This window comes from Castor canadensis, chromosome 6 (assembly GCF_047511655.1).
Source record: "Castor canadensis chromosome 6, mCasCan1.hap1v2, whole genome shotgun sequence".
In the NCBI taxonomy this organism is placed as follows: Eukaryota; Metazoa; Chordata; class Mammalia; order Rodentia; family Castoridae; genus Castor; species Castor canadensis.
The window spans coordinates 44545324-44570048 of NC_133391.1; the positions used below are offsets into that span (position 1 = coordinate 44545324).

The window sequence follows — 24725 nt, forward strand, 5'->3', positions numbered from 1 at the left end:
CCGGAGGAGGGCGGTTCCGGCTCGGCTCGGCTCGACTCGGCTCTGCTCGGCTCCGCTCGGCCCCGCTCGCAGTGCGATCGCATCTCCGCCGCGTCCGGCTGCACTCCCGCGGACCTCGCGTGGGATTCGCCGCGGAGCTTGTCGCGTGAGGGACGCAGGCAAGGTGGGCGCTAACCGTGCGAGTTTTCTTTCCAGGAAAGACCCCGGAGCTCGGCCCGCAAAGGAGGATAATGGGCTGTGTTCTTTTCATGCAGTGCATTTTTTTTTCCTCCAAGCTGATATACTTGTTTGGACTTTAGGCATGGCTTTGTGTTTCATTTAAAAAAGAAATCATAAAACCGTTTTGCTCATAAAAACCCAAACAATGCAGACGAATGTGTAGAGACCAGTGTACTTTATTAGAAAATGTTCTTGGTGCAGTCTTTAAAATTGTTAACTTGCTTTTTTTCACACTTAGGATATTATGGACATCTCTTCATGCCAGGACATACAGATAAATCAATGACTTTCTTTTTCAATTGATGTGTAGTATGGGAAGTACACACTCCTGCAAATATACGAATATTCTTGTGGAAAATTCCTAGAAGTGGAATTGCTGCGTTAGTGGCCATGTATATTCAGAAATTTGAAAGGTTTTGTTCAAACTGTGTAATCAGAATATTTTAGTCTTAAGCCTTTTCTCTTCCCCCTTTATTTTCCTGGAAGAAGGCTAAATTCAGACCTTTGAACATAAAACTCCATTCTAAGACCCCTGAAAACTTGAGTTCAAGGTGCTTGAAAATGAAATTATATAATTTGCTATGTAACAGCGTCCAAGTAGCTCTACTTTGAAATCATCGTAGAAAACAAGGCAAATACTTTAAAACATTTAAAGACACTTTCTATGAAGTTTCCTTTGGAGTGTTACATTGTGCAAAGTGAGGTGAACAGCTGCATCTAGATACCAAGGTTAGCAAACGTCCAAGAGAGTAACACAGGTGTACTGCCCCATCTTGACTTACAAAGCACTAGTAAAGAACTTTTACCATTAAAAAATGTGTGGCATAGTTTTGCACAATGTTAGAGGGAGAAGGTGACATCCTGCAAGGGTGTAGTACATCACGCCCCCAGGCAGGATACCTCCACCCAAATGGGCGACAGAAAGCAATTATTTCAGGGCTGAGAAAATGTGCAATGTGAATGAAGCCAGAAAGAACGTGAGCCCTTATCATTCCACGTGGGCTGCTGTCTTTTTGGGGGAAAATAGCCCCAAGTTTCCCTGTTACTTTGGGTTTCATCTGAATTGCTCCAGTCTGTGTCAGCATATTACCATTACTCATGAAATGCAAAAACATGACCATACCATTAAGAATGAAGGCTAAAAGCTGGGTAGGGCGGTTGTGTGCAACTGTAGTCCCAGTTACTTAGGAGGTTGCTGGCAGGAGGACCTTGAGTTTGAGGTCAGCCTGGATTAGATAGCTAGACCCTATCTCAAACAAAAGGAGAGGGGAGAAGGGAGAGGGGAGAAGAGAGAGAAGAGGAGAGAGATCATTATGAAATGGGTTTTGAAGACAGTGAGGCTCAATAGCCAAGTTATGGAAACAGCCAAGATGCCCCAGCACTGACGAATGGATTAAGAAAATGTGGTATCTATACACAATGGAATTTTATGCAGCCATGAAGAAGAACGAAATGTTATCATTCGCTGGTAAATGGATGGAATTGGAGAACATCATTCTGAGTGAGGTTAGCCTGGCTCAAAAAACCAAAAATCGTATGTTCTCCCTCATATGTGGACATTAGATCAAGGGCAAACACAACAAGGGGATTGGACTATGAGCACATGATAAAAGCAAGAGCACACAAGGGAGGGGTAAGGATAGGTAAGACACCTAAAAAACTAGCTAGCATTTGTTGCCCTTAATGCAGAGAAACTAAAGCAGATACCTTAAAGCAACTGAGGCCAATAGGAAAAGGGGACCAGGAACTAGAGAAAAGGTTAGATCAAAAGGAATTAACCTAGAAGGTAACACCCACGCACAGGAAATTAATGTGAGTCAATGCCCTGTATAGCTATCCTTATCTCAACCAGCAAAACCCCTTGTTCCTTCCTATTATTGCTTATACTCTCTCTACAACAAAATTAGAAATAAGGGCAAAATAGTTTCTGCTGGGTATTGAGGGGGGGGAGCGGGAGGGGGTGGAGTGGGTGGTAAGGGAGGGGGTGGGGGCAGGGGGGAGAAATGAACCAAGCCTTGTATGCACATATGAATAATAAATGAAAAAAAAAAAAAGAAGTTCACAGGTTCAAAAAAAAAAAAAAAAGAAGACAGTGAGGCTGCTTAAATTTTATTGCTGATATGTTAATTTTGTTCCTCTCAGGGCATTTAAACTTGCCACTACCTCCTCCCAGAATGAAGAGCTAGTTAGACACCCATTCCTCCTGGCTTCGCTTTTCTTTTCTTTTTTAAACATATTTATTATGAGTATTTATTTATATGCCATATACATTTTCCAGTTACATAATTGGGCACTTTACAAGTCACATGTTTAAAACTTTTTTTGTTTTTCCTCCTTTTATTTTATGGTTTTTACATTTACTTACATGTGTATCCATTGTTTGTGCCACCCCCACCCCCACTCCCTCCAACTCCTTGCTTCCAGGCAGAACCTGTTCTGCCCTGTTCTCTGATTTTGTTAAAGAGAAAACATCAGCAAAAATAAGGCATATTGTTTTTTGCTAGTTTGGGATAAAGATAGCTATACAGAGAGATTTCTAGTGTTGCTTCCATGCACTTGTGTATTGCAACCCACGTTGGTTTGTCTCTACTTACCTCTTTGCTACTTCCTGGTTCCCTTCCCATAGAGGGCTTCTGCTAATTTTAGATTACTTTATTCGGTCCTCAACAGGGAGCACATCAACCACATTCAGGTTTTAGGTTTCCTTTCCTTTCCCTGTTTCTCCCATGCATGTTCTCCTTTTAGTGCATGACCCATGTCCAATAATATTACTGCATTTGTTTTGGGTCTATAATCTGCATATGAGGGAGAACATGCAATTTTTGGTCTTCTGAGCCTGGCTAACTTCACTTAAGATGACGTTCTCCAGTTCCAGCCATTTACTTGTGAATGACAAAATTTCATTCTTCTTTGTGGCTGAGTAAAATTCCATTGTGTATAAGTACCACATTTTCTTGATCCATTTATTGGTAGTGGGGCATCTTGGCTGTTTCCACAGCTTGGCAGTTGTGTATAGTGCTGCAATAAACATGGGTGTGCAGGTGCCTTTGGAGTAACTTGAGTCGCATTCCTTCAGGTATATCCCTAGGAGTGGGATTGCTGGATCATATGGCAGATCTATGTTTAGTTTTTTATGAAGCCTCCATATTGTTCTTGGCTTTTTTGCTGTCTCTCTGAAGACCCTGTTTGGTTCTTTGGCTACCATGGTATTGGGCCTATGGCAATTATTTCCATCATTCTGCTTATCCTCCTCATTTGAAGAATAAAACTTTCAGGAAGGGTGGACTTAAGTTGATTTAGTTCTTTGGGGCCCATGTTTTGAATCTGGGGTGAGCTTGGAAATTCAACCTTCTTGAAATCCACTCAGCATCTTCTCTGGGGGTTGCTTGTTGCAACTGCTTAGTTCAACTGCACCCTCTGCCCTTCCTCATGCCCCTCAGATCTCAGTTTCGTTTTCCTTCCCTTTGTGGCCCACCCTCCCTTCCTGTGCTCTGTGATCAGCCTAACGTTTTTATTGCCTCTTTGGGACCTGGTGGCCTGCCTGCCCACCAGGCCTGCCTGCAGGGCAGTGTCACTGGAAAATGCAAGGTGGACCTTTTCTAGTCTGTTTCCTTAGAGTTCCCTCTGGATGATGTCAGATACCCCTTCCTAGCTGATAGAATTGTCTGCTCCCATCATTTCAGCTGAACTCCCCAGGCTGAGCCTTGTAAGAGACTTATGACTATTGTTTGAAATATTTTCAAGAAATTTAATCAAGACATAATTTGTACAATGTGTGATGATCAAATAAGAGTGCATAAATTATTTATTTATTTATTTCATTTATTTATTTATTTATTTATTTATTTTACTGGGGTTTGAACTCAGTGCCTCATAGATGCTCTACCACTTCAGCCATGCTCCATCCCCTATTTTTTTCCATTGTTAAAAACATTCAAAATCTTCTCTACTGTTTTGAAATATACACTTAAGTTATATTAGCCATAGGTGCCCTACTGTGCTACAGAATATTAGGAAAGATTCCTTCCATTAACTGCACCTTTCTCATAGATTATGCTGTCTCCATCCCTCTGCCTCACCTCTGGTAAGCACTCTTTTACTCTCCCCTTCTAGGACAGCAGCATTTTTTTTTAAACTTCTCTATCTAATTGGAACATGCAGTATTTGTCTTTCTGTGCTTGACTTATTTCACTTAACCTAACATCATCCAGGTTCGTCCATGTTATACATATTATAGGAATTCATTATTTTTAATCACTGAATAGTATATTTCATTGTGTACACCACATTTTCTTTATTCATGTATTTGTTGATAGACACAGGCCAATTCTGTATCTTAATTATTGTAAGTAATGCTAACATAAACATTAGCATGCATGTTTCTCCCACATATATGCCACATATATGGCTGGATCATATAGTGTTAGTTTTTTTGAGGAAACTCCTACTTTAGTTTTGATCTTGAGTGCTTCCTATAGGCCCAGTCGTGCAAAGCTTTGTCCCCAGGTTGGTGCTATTGGGAGGTGGTGGAATCTTTAAATGTGGTGCTTCTCATGAGGTCTTTAAGTCATTGGAGATGAGCCTTTGAAGGGGATTGGGGGACCCTGGCTCCCTCCTTACTCTTTTTTTGCTCCTTATTCATGAGGTGAGCAGTTTTGCTCCCCCTGCAATTGACTCCCTTCTGCTTTCATGTCTTTAAAAAATCTAGATTCCTCATGTAAGAGGAAATTTATAATATTTGTCTAACTGTGGCTTATTTCACTTAGCATGTGGATCTCCAGTTCCATTCTTTCTGCAAAAGGCATAATTTTGTTGTTCCTTATAGCTAAATAATATTCCATTGTGTACATGTACCAATGCTGATTGCATAGCTTGGCTATTGTGAATAGTGCTGCCGTAAACATGGCTGTGGAGATACCTCTATTGTATGCTGGCTTTGATTCCTTTGGGTATATACTCAGGAGTGGTGGAGCAGGATCAAATGGTAGTTCTATTTTTAGTTTTTTGAGGAACCTCCATACTTATTTCCATAGTGACTGCACTAATTTACATAACCAGCAACAGGGTATAGGGTTTCTTTCTCTTCATACCCTCACCAGCATTTGTAGGTTGTTTTCTTGATGATAGCCCGCTGACTGCGGTGAGGTAGAATCTCAGTGTTGTTTGATTTGTATTTCCTTTATGACTAAATATGCTGAATCTTTTTTCCTATACTTATTGGCATTTGTACTACTACTTTTGAGAAATGTCTGTTCAATTCACTTGTCCATTTATTGATTGGATTATTTGTTGTTTTAGTGTTGGATTTTTTGAGTTCTCTATAATCTGTATACCAGCCCTTGTCAGAGAAATAGCTGGCAAAGGTTTTCTCCCATTCTGTAGTCCGTCTCTTTGCTCTGGTGATTGTTTCCTTTGCTGTGCAGAAGGTTTTAAATTTGATGCATCTAATTTGAAACTGGAGTCATGTTCAGAATATAATTTCCTATGCCTATATCTTCAAGTGTTTTTCCTAGGTCTTTCTCTAGTAGATTCAAAGTTTCATTAGGTCTTTGGTCCATTTTGAATTGATTTTTGTAGTGGGTAAGAGATAAGGATCCAGTTTTAGTCTTCTACATGAGACTCTCTAGTTTCCCCAGAACCATTTTTTGAAGATTGTGTCTTTTCTCCAAAGTATGTTTTTGGCATCTTTGTTGAAAGATGGCTGTAGTTGTGTGGGCTCTCTATTCTAAACCATCGAACCCTCTATTCTAGACCATTGAACCCTGTATTCTAGACCATTGGTCTACATGTCTTTTTGTGCCAGTACCATGCTATTTTTGTTACTATAGCTGTATGTTTAACCTGAAGTCAGTTATTGTGATAACTCCAGTGTTGCTGCTTTTGCTCAGGATAGTTTTGTTTGTTCACACACTTTTGTGATTTCACTCTGTTTGCATTGGTTTTCTACTTCTGTGAAGAGTATCATTGGAATTTTTTCCCAGAATTTAAAAGTTACATTTTCTATGTGTCAATATTCTTTTAAAGCTTCTTGGTGAAATCAGAGAAAAAATTAAATTTCTTCTGAATATATACCATCAGAAATACTAAGTGTGGCCTTATCTGCTTGTATAAAAGAAAACCTCAAATAAAGATTCTAAGTTTGAAATTTCTTTGAATTAAAAAAATACAAGAAAATAAAACAATATACCTTAGCAGATTGCAATAAGACATACTTAGTGTAAAAATGACTGAAACATAACCATAAATATTTATAAAAATTATAACAAGTCCTTTACTTAGTTTCCATTTAGCTATTTCATAAATATCACAAGAGAAATCGGATTCACTTCATCATGAAAGTTAGAACTTATTTTTTCATAAAGCAAACATTGATCTTTCCTTTTGGCTTCTACTTCCAATCCTTTACTGTGTTGAAGAGACACTCAGTTCCTCCACAGTTTTGTTTAGATACTCACTGAATTGACTGGACTCTCCAGGTCAGTTTTCTTGTCACTGGATCTAAGACTTTGCTAACTTTGAAAATGGTCTCAGCCAGTTCATGTTTTACCTGCTTTTGTTCACGGAATAGGCAAAACTTTGAGAAGTACAATATCCCCAACAGTGAACCACTGCGTAAAGGCATTGCTAGCAAAATAGGTTTTTTGCTTATTAAAGTATTTTAATAACTAGGGATCCAGAACAAGCTCGGTCACTCTCTCTTTAGCAGTTTTTTTTGCATTGCTGTCCTAATCATCTTCTCCACCATCCATTTGGTATGGGTGGATGAACAAGCTACCAACCTAATGTGACTTTGGCTAACTCCTTATTATACTGTGTGACTGCAAGGACACCATCATTGGAATTTTGAGTCTGTAGATCTCTTTCAATAATATAGCCATTTTCACAATATTAATTCTGCCGAGCCATAAATATGGGTGGGGGGAGGCATCTTTCCATTTTCTAGTATGTACTTCAATTTCTTTCTTCAGGGTTTTATAGTTTCCATTATAGAAGTTTTTTACATTCTTCGTTAGGTTTATGCCTAGGTATTTTGTTTTTTGAGGTTCTTGTGAACTGGATTGTTTTCTTGATTTCTTTCTCAGCAAGTTTGTTATTGGTATATAGAAAAGCTACTGATTTTTCAATGTTGATTTTTGTATTCTACTTTGGCAAAAGTATTAATCAGATCTAAGAAGTTTTTGATGAAATTTTCAGTCTTTTTATGTGTAGGATCATATCCTCTGCAAATTGGAATAATATGACCTCTTTCCTATTTGTGTCCCTTTTATTTCTTTCTCTTGCCTTATTGCTCTGACCAAAAATTCAAGTATTATATTGAATAAGGGTGGTAAGAATGGACACCTTTGTCTTATTCTTGATTTTAAAGGAAGTGTTTTCAGTTTTCCCCCATTTAATACAATGTTGGCATTAGGTTTATTGTGTTTAGTCTTTATAATGTACATTCTTCTATTCCTAGTTTCTTCAGGGCTTTTATTATGAGGGGATGTTGAATTTTGTCAGAGGCCTTTCCTGTATCTAGTGAGATGATCTAGTGACTTTGTCCTTTGTGCTGTTTATGTGCTGTATTACATTTATTGATTTGCATATGTTGAACTATCCTTGCATTCCTGGAATGAAACCAACTTGATCATGGTATATGATCTTTTTAATATGTTGTTGAATTCAGTTTGCAAGTATTTTATTGAGAATTTTGTACCTGTGTTCATCAAGGAAATTGGTCTATAATTTCTTTCTTTCTTTTTTTTTGGTCTTGTCCATTTGCTTAGAAAATCTTTCCCCATCCTTTCTTCTAAGCTTGTGTTTGTCTTTGCTAATGAGATGTGTTTCTTGTAGCAACAAATGGTTGAATCTTGTTTTCTAATCCAGTCCACCAGTCTGTGTCTTTTGATTGGAGAATTGAGGCTATCAGCAGAGTTATTATCGAAAGGTATGTAGTAATTCCTGCCATTTCTTTTTTGGTGGTACTGTGTTTTGAACTCAGGGCTTCACACTTGCTAGGCAGGTGCTGTATTGCTTGAGCCAGGCCTCCTGTTTTGTTCTGGTTGTTTTGGAGAAGGTTCTCACTTTTTGCCCTAGAGGTCCTGGACCATGATCTTCCTATTTGTACTTTAGTTTTTACATTACTGCCATAGGTTGGATGACAAACATGCACCACCACTCCCAGCTTTTTCCATTGAGATGGTGTTTCACAAACTTTTTTTTTGCCTGTGTTGGCCTGGAATGGAAATCCTCCTAATCTCAGCCTCCTACATAGCTTGGGATGAAAGGTGTGTACCACAACACCTAGATATTAGTTGAGATGGGGGTCTCACAAACATTTTGTCTGGGCTAGCCTCTAACCATGATCCTTCTGTTCTCAGCCTCCCACATAGCTAGGAGCCACCAGCACCTGGCTCATTTTGTTGTTTTTGTATTGTTTAATTCCTCTCTATTCCTTGGGTGCTTATCTACTCATCTAGTGAGATTTATTCTTTCCCATATTTTCATAATTGCATTTATCTTCCTCTAAGTATCTTCTGCAGTGCTGGCTAATGTCATGAATTGCTTTAGTTTTTTTGTTTTTATCAAAGGTTTTTATTTCTCCTTCAATTGTGAAGGATTGCTTTGTTGAGTACAGTAATCTAGTTTGGCAGTTATTTTCTTTCAGGGCTTGAAATATATCATTCCATGTCCTCTTTGCTTTTAAAGTTCCTATGGAGAAATCTGTTGTTACCATGATGGGTTTGTCTTCATAGGTGCTTCTTTTTTGCATCTTCCAACATTCTTTTCTTGTTCTGTGTGCCTAATGTTTTAGCATAACATGACATGGAAGGTTCTTTTCTGGTCTTGTCTGCTTGGAGCCCTAAAAGCCTCTTGTACCTGGATGACCATCTCTTTCTCAAGATTTGGGAAGTCTTCTGTTACTATTTTATTGGATATATTTTCTGTGCCTTTAGTTTGTACCTCTTCTCCTTCTATGCCTATGATTCATTGAGTTGGTCTTTGGATCATGTCCCAGAGGTCTTGTAGAAATTTATACTTTATTTTTTCTTTATCTTCATCTGAATGTTCTAAATATATCTATTTGCATTCAAGCCCTGATATTCTTTCTCCAATTTTACCCTATCTACTGCAGAGGCTTTCAACTGAGTTTCTTATTTGACTGACCTTTCCATTTCCAGAATTTCAGTGTTTTCAGAAATTCTAAATCTTTATTGAATTCTTTTATGTACTGAATTGTCTTCTTTATTTCATTGATCTCTCTCTTTGAGTTTTCATGGAATTCATTCAGGCTTTTATCTATGTCCTCTTTAAATTTCATTGATCAATCTTGTAATCATGTTTTTGACTTCTTGTCTGACAGTTCATTCACCTTACTATCATTAGTATTTGCCACTGTGGAGTTGTTGAGTTTTGGAGGGATCAGGTTGCTTATGTTTCTGTGTTGGGATTTCCACATTTGAGGCCAAGTAGTTGGTTGGAAGTTTTACTCACTTGTAGTCTTGCAGTTGACATGTTCTCAATGTTCATGCAAGACAGTGTAGTAGAAGTGTTAAGGTGCTATTTCTCATCACTGGAGTGGGGGTATGGCTCAGTAGCCAAGCATTTGTCCCACACTTTCAGGGAACTGGGTCTGATGCCCAGCACTACTCAGATTGAGGAAAACTAGCTGGAGTCTGGAAGGGTTGGTTGTCTACTCAGGCTGCATTCACCATAGAAGCTTCCCTTCTTTGTGTACTGGGAGTCCCTTCTGGCCACAGGAAGGTTTATACGCTGTAGGCTGGCAGGTTCCCACTTGCTCTATAACACCCCCCCCCAATTTGTGTCCCTAGATTCAGCAGGTGTCCAAGCCTAGGGGTGACTTATGAGTACACCAGAGAACGATGGGAGAAAAGATAGCACTAAATTCTGCACTGGCAGGGGAAGAAGTGAGGGACCTAGGCATCCTGCCTGTGGGTCTCAGTGCTTTCAGTCCCCAGGAGTTCACCTTCCTGACTGTGGAATTCACACTATTCAGAGGTCTGGACTTGGGGCCCTCAGTTCTGCCTGGCATCAAACATACGCCAGGATGTAGTTCCCAGAGTTGGTTCTCAGTATTTTTAGACAGTGCCCAGCAGTTAACTTCCCTATGTAGCAGGGAGGCAGTTGTGGAAATCACATCATTTGGAAAGCCTGGCTGGGGCCCTTAGACCTTCCTGGAAGCAAACACAAGCCAGGATGCAGTTTTTGGAGGTGGGCTTAGTGTTGCCAGACCCTGCCTAGCAGTTGCCTCCCTGTTCGGGGGGTATAAGGCTTGTGTTATCAAATTCTTTGGAGGATTTGGTCTCTTTGACCCATCTGGCAGCCAACACATGTAGCCAGGAGGCAGGACCTGAAGGCCTAATACTATGCCAGCCACATGCTTGGTGCTCTGTTTCCACTACTACCCTCAGGCAATGGGACTCGCTTCTCACCAGGGAGGATAGGGTCTCTGACCACCATGCTGTCTATTAGAGCTCCCTGCTGCCTGAATATTTTTGCTGTTCCATGCCAGACACACCTTCTTTCACAACCATCTCTAATGGCCATCTTCCACCTAGACACTGGTAGAGGGCCCCAAAACTCCCTGAGCCATGATTATTCCTTGTTTTCCAGACCTCAAAATAGTTCAGTCTCATTCATGGAGTCAAAACAGAGGATGCTTCTAATTCACCATTTTGTCCAGTTTTGGTCACTTTATTTAGGTACTGAGTCCTGACCAGCCTCTCATACTCCATTGGTCAGGCTATAAACTCGTACAAGATATGAAGCCACATGTTTTGAGAATGTTAACTTTGTTTACTTTGACTTGGTAATTTATTTCTAAGAATTTAGTGAGAGAGTCCTAACTCAATCAAAAGCTTCATGTCTGGGTGGGCACTAGGACCTCAAACTTACCTGCATGGGGGGAGGAGAAACATTGATGAAATATTGTGTATACACCCCAGGTAGAGAGAAGGGGACACAGATAATACAGTATGGTTATACTATCCAGCTTTGACCTATGGAAGACTGAGGATACTGGAAAAGAGGAAAGCTTCAGGCATAAGTTGAAGCCCTTTCAGAAGGAACTTGGGGAAATCAAGGCACAAGATAGTAAGAAGAGCTGGATGTGTTTCCCACTTTCACATCAAACTCTACTTGGAGATGTGAGGGTGCCTTCATATGTTGACTGCTGTGTCTGGAGGTGCCTTGGGATACTTGTGAGACAAGGGTTAGTGGAACAGTACAGTGGTTGTGACTTTTGTTCTAAAACACATGAGAGAACCTGCTCAGGATTATAAAACATGTTTGGGGAGAATTTACAGGTAGCTGAGGTCTGTGTTGTCTGTGTTGTCAAGAGGAAGTGAAGAACTAGGGAATTTGAGTATGATTGTTAACGTGTCCTTATTCATATTATGATTTTTGTAGTGCCCATGGACCTTTGGATTGTTTGAGAGAGATTAAGTTGGGTGCTATCTACCACCATCACTTCTCTGGGCTTGAGGAATAGTTGTCTGTGCTAAAGGGGCAGTGTGAGTGGTGACCCACTACGTTGATAAGTATAGATATTCCTCATATTACAATACAATGGGCCAATTATTTAAATAGCTCTGTGTGTAAAGTACATGGGAACATAAGCAACACCTAGGCCTCCCTGAGGACCAAGAACAGGCTTCCCAAAGAAGGGAGCACTTTATTGGGTCTTGAGTGTCTAGAGGTGTATTACAGGAAGTCAAGGGTATAGAGTTTGCTTCAAGCAGCCTTAATCTAGTAGAATTGATAGCTGTTGGTGATTGTTAGGGGATGAGAGTGAGGAGAAATGTACAGTTATGGACTGGACCCTTGGGTGAATGTCAGCCCATTTACCAGAATAGAGAAACCAGGAGGAAAAAGGTAGTTCAGTGTTAAGAGGTAGCAGTTCATTCTGAGAGGACAAATGGAAATGTGGGGGATCAAGGGTTGGTGATGTTAGAAGGTAACACCCACGCACAGGAAATCAATGTGAGTCAATGCCCTGTATAGCTATCCTTATCTCAACCAGCAAAAACCCTTGTTCCTTCCTATTATTGCTTATACTCTCTCTACAACAAAATTAGAAATAAGGGCAAAATAGTTTCTGCTGGGTATTTGGGGGGTGGAAGAGGGAGGGGGAGGAGTGGGTGGTAAGGGAGGGGGTGGGGGCAGGGGGGAGAAATGAACCAAGTCTTGTATGCACATATGAATAAGAAAAGAAAAATGAAAAAAAAAAAGACCTCAAAAAAAAAAAAAGGGTTGGTGATGTCTAGCCTCATTGTTATTTCGTGACTTAGACCTTTTGAGTTATTTCCCCCTAAGACTTGACTCTTGGAAATCAGAACTAATTACATGAATACTGTTTCACTTCTTTTATCTGTACCTCCCTGTTGTGTGTTTTTACAGAGGTTCCATTGTACCTGGCTTATGGGAACTCTTCTTGGAGATGAAGCTATGGAATCTTGAGCACCAGGCAGGCAGCTCTGGCCTGGAGATTTTGGAGTGATTACTAATGGGCAAGGTGTTTGGGTTCCTGAGGGAAAACTATCAGTCAATCCTGGCTGAGTCTCAGCAGTGCCCAGGAGAACCAGCTGAGAAGGAAGATAACAACATGAAGAGGAAAAGAGAACATCTCAGTACCTGGGACCACCCTCATGGTCAGTAGAGCCTCCCATTTCTCTTCCTCACTGTATAGCAATGCTTTGCTCACTCATTATTACTCTGAAGCCACAAAGCTTTATGATCAATGGGTGTCCTGATCTCTTGTGCCTCAGTTTCTACATCTAAAAGGGGGATGATAACAGTTTCTAGCACATAGGGTTGTTGGGAATGTTAAGTGAGACTATCTGTGGAAACTGCTTTATATCATGTGTGGCATTTTTAAAAACTAGTGCCAGGGGCATTAGTTTCCTGTTATATTTGTACAAGTCTCTCTAGAAGAGAGATTTTGGAGCAGAAATCTCAGAGCACCTGTTGCCCCTGGGTTTTTACATTTTTATAATTTTACATCTAATATACACTAAAGACCCTTCCCCAGAAATTCTGAGATTAGTGGTACTCTCTTCTTTTCAGTGGCTCACCTTCCAGGTAGGCCAAGCCTGTGGTTGGGCTGGGAAAGTGAGTTTGGTTGTTAGTGGGTCGGAGAAATGTTATCTTTTGGTTTTCTTATATCTTGCAAAGTTGCTTCTGGTTTTCAGTCTCTTGGATGTGAGTTTTGATTAGGTGGATTTCCCCTGGTGCTGTCTTTTGATTTCCTCCATTCTTGTGGTAAGAACGGGCAGAGATCCAGCCACTGGAGTCTGACATAGAGCAGCTATGCATTACTCTCATCCCTGAATCCCATGGATGCCCATTCTGACTCAGCTTGCCGAAGAGTTTGGGTGGGGAATGGGAGGAACCCTAAATTCCCCCAGATATGCTTTTAGTAATGTTTATTTCTTTTCCTTTTCTCTTCTAACAACTACTTGTACTACTCATTAGTCAATGAAAATACTCTCTTTGTGATATTTCTCTTTTCCAATGGATTATTAAAATTTGTTCTGTCATTTAACATTTAAAAAGTTAATGCATGATATCTCTTCTCCAATTTTTTTGCAAGCTCCCCAGTGAATTCTTAGTATCTCTGGGAGAATTTTATGGTATTTCTTGTTTTCAATAGCTTCTAGAAAAAGTTGATTTTTAAGTGCTATATCTTGCCTTCAGTATTTTCTTTTTTCCCTTTATAGGCCCAGTTGGTTTGCACAACATTGGACAGACCTGTTGCCTTAACTCCTTGATTCAGGTATTTATAATGAATGTGGACTTCACAAAGATATTGAAGAGGTAAGACTGTTAATTCAGACTGATAAAAATATGTATTATTTCATGTTTTAGAATATTCAGTAATTCACAGTGATTTGGCAATAGGAAAAAAATCTTTTTCTGCATATTTTGGACCATGCATTAGAATCACCTTTCCTTTTTAATATGTATGTATGTATTTATGATACATGGTCTTACTATGTAGTCCAGGCTGGCCTCAAACTTGAGATCTTCTGCCTCAGCCTCCTAAGTGCTGAGATTACAGGTGTGCTATAGTATGCCTGGCCATTGATACTTTTTAAAAGATTCATTGGGTGATTTTAAAGTGCAGCCAGGATTGACAGCCACTGATTTGGTTAAAAGGGAATTGGAATTATACAAATACCAGAGAAAGCCAATGGGGTGAGGTGTGTGTACTTGTACACATACTTTATTCTTTTTTTTTTTTTTGCCCTGTGCTTTCTCCTTTCCCTCCATTCATTGACAAGAGCAAGTGAGAGATACCTATAATTAAATGAATGATTGCCAAAATACACTGTCTGTCATTCCTTCCTAATGTCATTTTTTCCAGGATCTAACTCAGAATTCACCTTTTCAATCTGAAGTGCTTCAGGCTGGATGTTTAGCTGCCTGCCCCCATGCGTACCCAGAATCTGGTGGAAAAAAGAGTTTTTTCTCTGGCAACTTTTGAAAGAGGGCTTCTAAAAATCCAAGTCACTGTGGATAATTGAGTATTCTAAAACATAAAATAATACACATTTAACTAATTTATTTATGGTTCACGCTAAGTTTTATTTTTCTCTTTTTTATTAGTGTATATTGATTGTGTAGAAGGATTTCATTGAGCTATTTCCACATATGCATATAATGTACTTTGATCAATTTCACCCCCCCAATACTCTTTCTTATCCTCCCTTACCCCTTTTTAAGACTTTTTTTAAACAGGTTTATTATTCTATTTTCTTTCTTTTTTCAAATTATCATATTATTGTTGTACTGGGGGTCCATTGTGACGTTTACAAAAGTTCTTACAATGTGTCATAGTTGAATTCACCCTTCCATCATTCTCCTTTATCCCCCTTCCCTTATTATTCTGTTTTTATACCTGCATGTGGAGTACTTCACTCATGTTTACCTCCCTTAGCTCTCTCCTTTCATTTCTGCCCCTCCTGCTGAAACTGTCCCCTATTTTATGCCTGGATAGACGTTTTATCATCCTTCAGTATCGTGTGTTTGTTGGGCTGGGTGAGGGCAGGGCTGAGGTGCTTTGGTCCCCCTCTAAGAAGGTACCCTGTATAGGCCATTCTCTAACATGGCAGTTCTCAACCTTGGTTATCTATTTAAACCTACCTACATCTAGAATTCTGATTTAAATCGTGTGGGGAGTGACCCGGACACAGAGCTCTTTTAAAGGTTCCCAAGTGACTCCAATGTGCACCTACCACAGAGAATAGTGAGTGTAAGGAGGTTCCTGGATGTTCTTATTTTGCAGAATAACAGTGCCAAAGGGTGCTGAAGAGCAAAGGAGAAGTGTCCCCTTCCAGCTGCTTCTGCTGCTGGAGAAGATGCAGGACAGCCGGCAAAAAGCAGTACGCCCCATGGAGCTTGCCTACTGCCTCCAGAAGTACAACGTGCCATGTAAGACAGGCCTCCTGCTCATTTCCAGGGGTGGAAGCCTGAAAGGGGGAAAGAGGGGAAGAGATAAAGAGAGAGAGAGAGAGAGAGAGAAGAAAGAGAAGAGAGAAGGGAGGAGGGAGGGGGAGAATGAACAAGGGAGGAAGACACTCTGGACCCATTATACTGGAGGCATTGATTTACATCATATATATATTTACTTTAAAAGAAGTTTGTTTTAATATATGTATTTTTGTGACTACTAGCAACTTACTATTTTTGAGGTGGTTTTCTTTTTTATATTGGCATAATAACTGTACATATTTATGGAGTACAGGCCTTTAGTTTTCCGTAGCAGTTTGTACACCTTTGGGAATTTTTCTTATTCTTCTTTGAATTATGATTATTTGAATACCTGTCTCCATTAGAATATAGGTTTTTGGGGACCAAGACTTCCTTTGGCAGGTGTAATGCTCCTACAAAGGCAGTATTAAGTATATTGTGAGAGAGGAAAGTGTCCTTATATGTCTTAGGTGAATGGGAAACTTTTAGCTCTAGGATGACCAGATGAAGGCAAAACATCTTCACGTGGCAGTCTAATCCTATTTCCTTTACATGTCTAGTGTCAGCTCTGTGGCAGGAATCCTTCTGTATATATTCTCCTGGAGCGTACCAGTTTAATCCTACTTTTAGGCGATCTTTGAGTTTTGGGTTCATTATATTAATTAATTTATCAGCTAATGCATGAACATTTACCTACTGATTGCCAGGTGAACATCAGGACACCAGGCTGGCAGGGTCTTTGACAGAATGGAGCTTACAGTTTAGAGTCAGGACAGGCCCAAAACAAAAGAAAACTATCTTGAACATCTGAAGTACACTTTATGATAAGTATTCTGAAAGGAGGAAAGCAAATGGTGTTGAGATGGCAGATTAGCAAATTTATAATAACCACCTTTTTCTTGAGATGTCTTTGCACTTTGGTGTGTGTTTACCTTTTGTGAAGTAGTGCTTAGTGTGTTTCTCATTTTCTTAGACTTCCTGCAGAATTATTGCTAAATTCTCACTCCTTCTTAGCCAGCATCATCTAACACTGATTTGGTCCTTTTCCTCCTTGTTTTACTAGGCAACTGTGGGAAAACCTGGGTCACATATAAGTATTGGGAAACTTTCTGTTTTTAGGGGACTGAATAAAAAAAAAAGTCACGTCAAGCAATAGAGGAACAGATGGTCACAGGAGTACAGTTTATAGAAATAGGAGAAAAATATTGGCTCTACCTACCTGGGTCCACTAGGTAGATCAATGATATAGGGGATGGTGACTGAAAGGACAGGAAAATTTGTGTCTTGGAAGGGGATGTGTCTTAAGTTTTAAGAGGAGCTCTTAAAAATCAATACCAAGCATACTTTTCATTTATCGAGCACGTAATATGTACCACACACTTAGCCCTTTTGGGAGTGGGGAAAGGTGAAAAGACGAAGTGATGAGTGTGTGTAGGTGGCTAGGGCATGAACCATCCTAATCACTAACCGCGCTGTTACCTCTCTTTTGACCAGTGTTTGTCCAGCATGATGCTGCTCAGCTCTACCTCACAGTCTGGAACCTGATTAAGGACCAAATCACTGATGTGGACTTGGTAAGAACTGGAACTAGAGAAGTCAGAGGTTTACAATGCTAGTCACAGACCTCATTCAACTACTATTTGCACAATGTGTAGTGAGGAACAAAAGTATTAATCCAGCAGGGTGTGGTGGCTCATGCCAGTAATCCCAGCTACTCAGGAGGTGGAGGTTGAAGGATTACAGTTCCAGGCCAGACTGGGCAAAAAGCTTGTGAGACCCCATCTTAGCCAATTAAAAGCTGGGTGCTGTGGCATGAGCTTGTCCTCCTAGCTGTGCAGGAAGTATAAATAGGAGGATTGAGATCCCGACCAGTCTGGGAATAACTGCGGGACCCTATTTGAAAAATACCTAAAGCAAAAAAGGCTGGAGGAGAGGCTCAATTGGTAGAGCGCTTGCATAGCAAGTGCAAGACCCTTAGTTCAAACCTCACAAATGCCAAAAAAAAGTATTAATCCACATAAACTGCTTACCACATTTACCTAGTAGCTACTGTCACCCTTTTGCACCTTTATGTGCAGAGCAAGAAGCAACAAGGGCTGCTCTGTCTGATGGGTCTGAATTCTGGACTCTGGCCCGATTTGGTGTGGCTTTTTGCCTGTATTACCTCTCTCTGCTCCCTCCCTCTTGCAGGTTGAGAGGCTGCAGGCCCTGTTCACAATCCGGATGAAGGAGGTCCTGCTTTGCCTGGGCTGCACCAGAGAGAGCAGCAGAAACAGCACCATGCTAACACTGCCTCTTTCTCTTTTTGATATGGACTCAAAGCCCCTGAAGACACTGGTGAATTTGTATACCCCAATCTTCCCAATCCCTCCTTGCTTCTTTCCTCTACCCTTGGATTTTAAAGAATAACTTTCTATTTCATTTGCATGGCTCTGGTCAGTTTCTCCTTTGATGTGGCAAAAAATGTGTTTCCCCTATTTCCACTTTCCTCACACTGTTCCCCTAACAAGTGCACCTCTGTTTTGTCTCTCCAATCAATGGGCACTTTTTGAGATCCTGACAACTGTAGCACACCAGGGGCTGTTTAGGAGGATATGAGAAAAGTGGAAGTAAAGCTTAAGTCCCCACCAGCAGGGGCAGGGAGGCTGTTCTCCAGATGGCAAGAACCAACTAACGCTGTCTTTTCCTTGTTCTGCATGGGGTAGGAGGATTCCCTGCGCTGTTTCTTTCAGCCTAGGGAGGTAGTCAACAAAAACAAGTGGTTCTGTGAGAAATGTGGAAAGAAGACACATATGAAACAGGTATTTACTTCCTAAATCCAAACACTTCCACTGGCCAGGGGTTGCCCCTAGTGGGTTTCCTGATGGATACTTCCCAGACCCCCTAAGGACACCTCATGATGGTTGAGGGATGGAATCTGGATCAGGCTAGTACCTGGGATCCTTGGGCATCTGATTTCCAGAGATGAGGATGTGGCTTCTGGGATCTCATCACCAAGGGGGACCAAGCTTTTTAAGGACAAGAGCAGAAGGTCTGAGAGCAGTGGGTAGGGTTTTTCCCTCAGGGTTAGAACAGCACCATGGTTCCCATGGTTTCAGGTGCCTATGCAGACCCTCAGGCTCTTTGTACCTTCTGTGGGAGATGTGCAATGAGTGGTGTGACAGTCAAGTGTCTCTTGAGTGTTGGAGGAGCTAACACATTTGATGAATTGGAGCCTTCAGTTCTGTATGATACCGTCCTGCCCTTCTCTCCCACAGCCCTGATCCTTCTTGGAATCTGTCTGTTCCAAGTGCTTCATCTCCACTGTGACTTTTCTTTTTCAGGTCTTGAAGCTGACCCATTTACCCCAAACTTTGACCATCCACCTCATGCGGTTCTCCATCAGAAATTCACAGACGGAAAAGATCTGCCACTCGTTGTATTTCCCCCAAAGCTTGGATTTCAATCAGGTTCTTCCCACTGAGCGAGACCTCAGTGATGCTGAGGAGCAGGTGAGGTGTTCCCTACTGTCCTGCATCCATCTGGTCAGACACTACATCTTTCTGATCAGCTGCCCTTACCCTTCAGTCCCTGGATGTCACCTACTCCTAAGTTCTCTAGTTCCAGATCTGTCAGTGATTTGGTGTGTAGCTGTGAGGTTGAGATGAGCAGTGGCGTCATGTCAGGATGAACACTGACTGAGGAACTGCAATAGCCCAAGCAGTCAGGTCTGTTTCCTCTGAGTCAGGCTCTAACCTGAGAAATCACACCCTCTGCTGGTCATGCTTGGGTTACACAGAGAGAGGGAAAACATCCACTTGCTGGTGTGATTCATAGAAGTGTAAGCATATTCAAGACAGACTTATTTTTTAGCCAGGTGTGGTGGTACATGCCTGTAATCCCAGCACTCAGGAGGCTAAGGCAGAAAGACCATGTGTTTGAGGCAAGCCAGAGCTACATAGCAAGACCCTCTCTCTATCTCAAAAAAAAGACAAAATAAAAATGTATTTATTGAGTAGTTTCATTTAAAATAATAACAAGCTCATTAAATGTTCTATTAATTTTCTTAGGATTATTTGTCCCATAACAAATAACCACAAACTTGGTGGCTTGAAGTAACAGAAACTCCTCTTGCAGTTATGGAGGCCAAAAGTCTGAGATTCAGGTGTTGACCAGTGCCTTCCTTCTGGAGGCTCTAAAGGAGAAACTGCTGAAGCCTTCTTCCTTGATCCCAGCAGTGTGGACGGTCTGTCCCATTGTCTCCTCATGCATTCTCTGTGTCTGTGTCTTAAATGGAAAAAGACAACGTTTTTTAAGCAGTATTTTAATTTATGTGGTCCTAAGTAGCAGTGGTGGGTGCTTTATGACAATACGGTCTCCACAAGCCTTTGCTGTTTATAATGGCTTTCTTTTAAAATAATAATAATAAAAAACACCCCTAAGCCAGGTGCCAGTGAATCCTGGCTACTTGGAGAGCTGAGATTTTGAGGATTGAGGTTTGAGGCCAGCCTGGGCAAAAAGTTTGCGAGATCCTATCTCAACAGAAAAAAGCTGGGCATGGTAGTGCACACCTATCATCCCAGTGATGGCAGGAAGCTTAGAAGAGGAGGATTGTGGTACAGGTCAGCCTCGGCAAAAAACAAGACTTTAACTACAAAATATTCAGAGCAAAAAGGACTAGAGGTGCAGCTCAAGTGGAAGAGCTCTTGCCTTGCAAGTGTGAAGCCCTGAGTTCAAAACTCAGTATTGCCAAAATAAATAAATAAATAAATAAATAACTCTGATTTCCGAATATTGGGTTTATACTTAAATGCTTCACAGCAGCAAAATAAGGAACCTATAATTCAGTGCTTCCCTTTTGTGGAATACTTACAAGTACATAAGCAAACGTGATATTTTGGGATCTTAGTGCCAGCTAAACTTTCTTATTAAAACAGCCAAAGTCCACTTTTAGGACAACAAGGCAATCAGTTGGTTTGACAAACCTTAATCAGAGAAGAGTGTAATTGAATTGTTCCCAAATAATAACCTATTGGGAGATTTTGTGAAAAAAAAAGACCTAACTATATTTTCTCCCTAGGTTTGAAATGCTGCATTTGCAAGTTTTGTATTCCCATATGTGGGTCTGTTTATGCGATGCTGGTTCTGTTACATGGTCCGTTGTCTGTTCACACTCAGGAAACATGATATTTAAAAATCTAAGGCTTGCTAATGTGTGGCAATGGCTTCCATCATGCCATGGTGTCTTTATTTCACAGGATTCTCCTTTTCTCTCCTTCTAGTTTTCTTTATTTCTGCCTGCTCAGTCTGCCTGATAAAAATTTTTTACTTAAAAAATTTCAAATATTTGTCAAATTGGAAAATTTTAAATATATGCCAAAGTTTTGAGGAATTATACAATGGATCCCAAGGTATCCATCAAGCAGTTTAAACACGCACAGCAACTCATGGCCAGTGATTTTTTTTTTAATTTTTTTATTCATTTATTCACATGTGCATACATTGTTTGGGCCATTTCTCCTCCCTGCCCCCTGCCCCCTCCCTCTCTCCCTCACTCCCCCTCACTTCCAGGCAGAACCTGGTCTGCCCTTATCTCTAATTTTGTTGAAGTCATGGCCGTTGTTGAGTCACCTCCACATCCATCCTCTTTTTTTACTTGACCTTCTTTCTACTGCATTATTTTGAAGCAAATCCCAGACACTCTACCACTTCATTTATAAATATTTTATTGTACATCTCTAAAGAATGGGCACTCATTTTCTTAACATAACCAACTCAATCTCACAATTCCTTAATATCATCAAATGTTCAGATTCCCCTGCTATTCTACAATTTATATATTTTGTTTGAATATAGATCCAAACAAGGTCTACACTTACATTAGGATAATTTCCTTCCATCCCTCCCTTTCTCCCCCACTTCTTTCTTTCTTCCTTCCTAAGAATAGCTGCTGTGCTGTACAATAGAGTTCCAAAATTTACTCCCCTTATTTGGCTGAAAGTTGATATGTTTTGACCAACATCTCCTGTATTCCAGCCCCTGGTAACTACTCCAAAACAAAAATAATCCAAAACAAAATACTCCAACAGAAAACACTCTAAAACAAAACAAAAAGCAAAACAAACTTCCTTCCCATAACTTGTCTGCTGATGTTACTCATCCTTTAAGACCAGTTCAAGACCAGTTCAAACAGGTCTCTGGAGAGGTTCCCCAACTCTCCAACTCCTTAGCCTTTCCTCAGCTGCTTGTTACTTCTTCTTATAAGGAAAAAGTTGAGTCTTCCCAAATAACTTGTGAGAATAAAACATGCCATTAATAATTCTGTTTTATGTATTTTCTATTTAATTAAGTGTAAGATTCTTGAGGTCAAGGATTTTTTTCTACTACCTTTGAAGTTACCAGTGCCTGACATACAGTAGGCAATGAATAAATGTGTGATGAAATAATGTTTCCTTATCGAAAACTAGGGCTGGAAAAGGAGGGGCAATGGGTGAGTCATTTTATACCTTGTCTTCCAGTCTGAAGGACAGTATGAACTCTTTGCTGTGATTGCCCATGTGGGGATGGCTGACTTCGGTCATTATTGTGCTTATGTCCGGAACTCTGTGGATGGAAAATGGTTCTGCTTCAATGACTCTCATGTTTGTTGGGTGAGGAATATTACCAAAAATTGCCTCTTCCCCCATATTAGCCACCTCTTACAAATTCTGAGCCCAGGTCATGACACATTATGGCCCTGTATTCTGCATGTGTGTGTGTTTGCGGGGTGTGGTGGGGGGGTGGGACTTTTTATGAGGTTCAAAGTCCTTTTCTGCATTTCCATCTAGTTTATAGCTTTGTAAGAGTTCATTTGCCTCTATGTCTGGATTTCTGGTATTCAGAAAGTTCAGTGTCCTGTAGCTTCATGCTCTGTGGGAAACTCCTGTAAAGACAGAAGAGTTAGAAATATGTAAGTTAGAATGCTAGGATGAGAGCAATCAGGTTTAAAGAGAGGAAGGATATTAAGAAGGACTTCATTATACATGATATCCTATCACCAGAAGCTCCAGGTCCTTGGGATGGGTGTCTCTACAGGGGCAAATTACAGTACCATGTATTATGTGAATACTTAATAAGTACAAGCTGGCTGCTGACTTCATCTATTTATATAATTCTAGGTGTCCTGGGAAGACATCCAGTGTACCTATGGAAATCATAACTACCGTTGGTAAGAGAAGCATTTGGGTGATGGAAACCTGACGAACTTACACTGGGTTTTTGGAGCTGTATGAAACTCTCATGGACAAACTATTACTTATATTCTCTTGATTCCCCAGTGACTAACTGTTCAACTTCATTTTCCATCCCACTATACCATGCTTTACCACAATTTAGACTCCAGTAGTGCTCAAGTATAAGTTACCATGTCCAAACACTGTGCCTGCCGCCTTCGCTCTGTAACTGTGCACACGCAGTTTCTGGCCTCTATTACCAGGTCCTAATTCAGTCATAGTTCAACACTCATGGTCTCAGATTTGTAGGGGGTTCCTGTACGCTTTCACTGCATCTTGAGCATACCTCCTTTATAGCAAGGATCACACTTTTTAAAATTGTTTGCTTACATAGCTCTCTTTTGCATTAGAGTACTCTTTGAGGGAAAAGGATCACTCTCTTCATCTTTCTTTGTCCGGCTTTGTCATTTGCATGCAGTAAATAGCAACAGATACTTTTAAAATCAATAATTACAGAGGGGGAACTGGATAAAAAAAATCTGGTTGAATTCAAGGCAGAGAGACTTTGTTAAATTTCCCATCTGAGTTTCTGGATTAGGAGTGACAGTGTAAATCAAAGGTGACATTGGAGGTGGTTTTCAGTGCATAGGCAGGCTTGATCATTTGAAAAAAAAATGATTAGGTGTAATTTGTGTTGGAAATCCTTCAATCTTCTACTTTTCACCTTTCTCTTCTAAGGATCTCTCTTAGATGTGCTATCTTTATCAATTTCTGGTTGACATTGACTCCTCCATGATTTAGAGTAGGGGTTGGTAAACTTTCTCTGTAAATGACCAGAGAGAAAACACTTTAAAGTTTGTGGGACATAGTTTCCTTTACACTTACTCAGCTCTGCCCTTGTAACACAAGAGAGGCTATAGACAGTACACAAATGAATGAATTTAATTGATTGGATTCCAGTTAAATTTATTTGCAAAAACAAATGGATTTGGCTCATGGTCCCATAATTTGTCAATCCCTGATTTAACAACAAATTAGTGGTTATTTTCCCAGTCACCATTTTGTTCCCTTCTGAGATGGATAGGTAGGTGATGGGTAGATGAAGATTTGACCCAAGCCTGAAATCTTGCTGCTCCTTCCCCTATCATGAATTAATAGCATTCATTCCACTAGGAATGTTTAATGTTGCTATGCTGATAAATTTCTCTTTTCTAGGCGGGAAACTGCATATCTTCTGGTTTACATGAAGATTGGATCCTAATGGATATATGCAAAACCTTTAGAAACTGATGGACTATCCTTTTCCTTTCCTGTTCCTGGATCTGCTGAATCTTTTAAGAGATTTTTGCAATAAGAAGCAGCATAATTTAAAAACCATATAATTCAATCTTATTTATAATCATTGGTGGTTATTGCTATGGTTTGGGTGTGGTCTGTCTCATAAATGTTCATGTGCTGGAAGCTTGTTTGGTCCCTAGCATGGCAGTGTTGAGGTGGTAGAAACTTTTAAGAGGTGGGGACTGATGGGAGGTAGTTAGGTCCATGGGTCTCCCCCTTCTGTGCACTAATGATTCCCGTTCTCTACCATGTTCTGATACAGCCAGGAGGTCCTGCCAGGATGCTGACACCATGCTAGTTGGACTCTTTAGCCACCAGAATTATGAGCCAAATAAACTTCTTTAAAGAGCTAGGCCCCATCTCCAAAAGTTTCCAGAACCTCTGAAAATAGCATTACCAGCTGGAGACAAAGCACTCAACATGTGAGCCTATGGAGGACATTTCATATTCAAACCATAACAGTAGTATACTAGCCACAATAATGAATAAAGTTCTTTCCCTCAAAAA

General features: G+C 40.4%; 1 protein-coding gene and 1 pseudogene across 1 annotated transcript; one reads left to right on the forward strand and one right to left on the reverse strand.

Moving 5' to 3' along the window:
- On the forward strand, positions 1 to 24725 carry Usp18 (ubiquitin specific peptidase 18). Its single transcript, XM_020186316.2, has 11 exons — positions 1 to 163; positions 12619 to 12869; positions 13938 to 14034; positions 15506 to 15651; positions 17185 to 17264; positions 17881 to 18027; positions 18396 to 18491; positions 19014 to 19181; positions 22188 to 22319; positions 22827 to 22876; positions 24096 to 24725. Exons 2-11 carry the CDS (start codon positions 12725 to 12727, stop codon positions 24139 to 24141), a joined length of 1107 nt encoding a protein of 368 aa, XP_020041905.1. The 5' UTR covers positions 1 to 163; positions 12619 to 12724; the 3' UTR covers positions 24142 to 24725.
- LOC109700956 (small ribosomal subunit protein uS17m pseudogene) lies at positions 6622 to 10767 on the reverse strand (annotated as a pseudogene).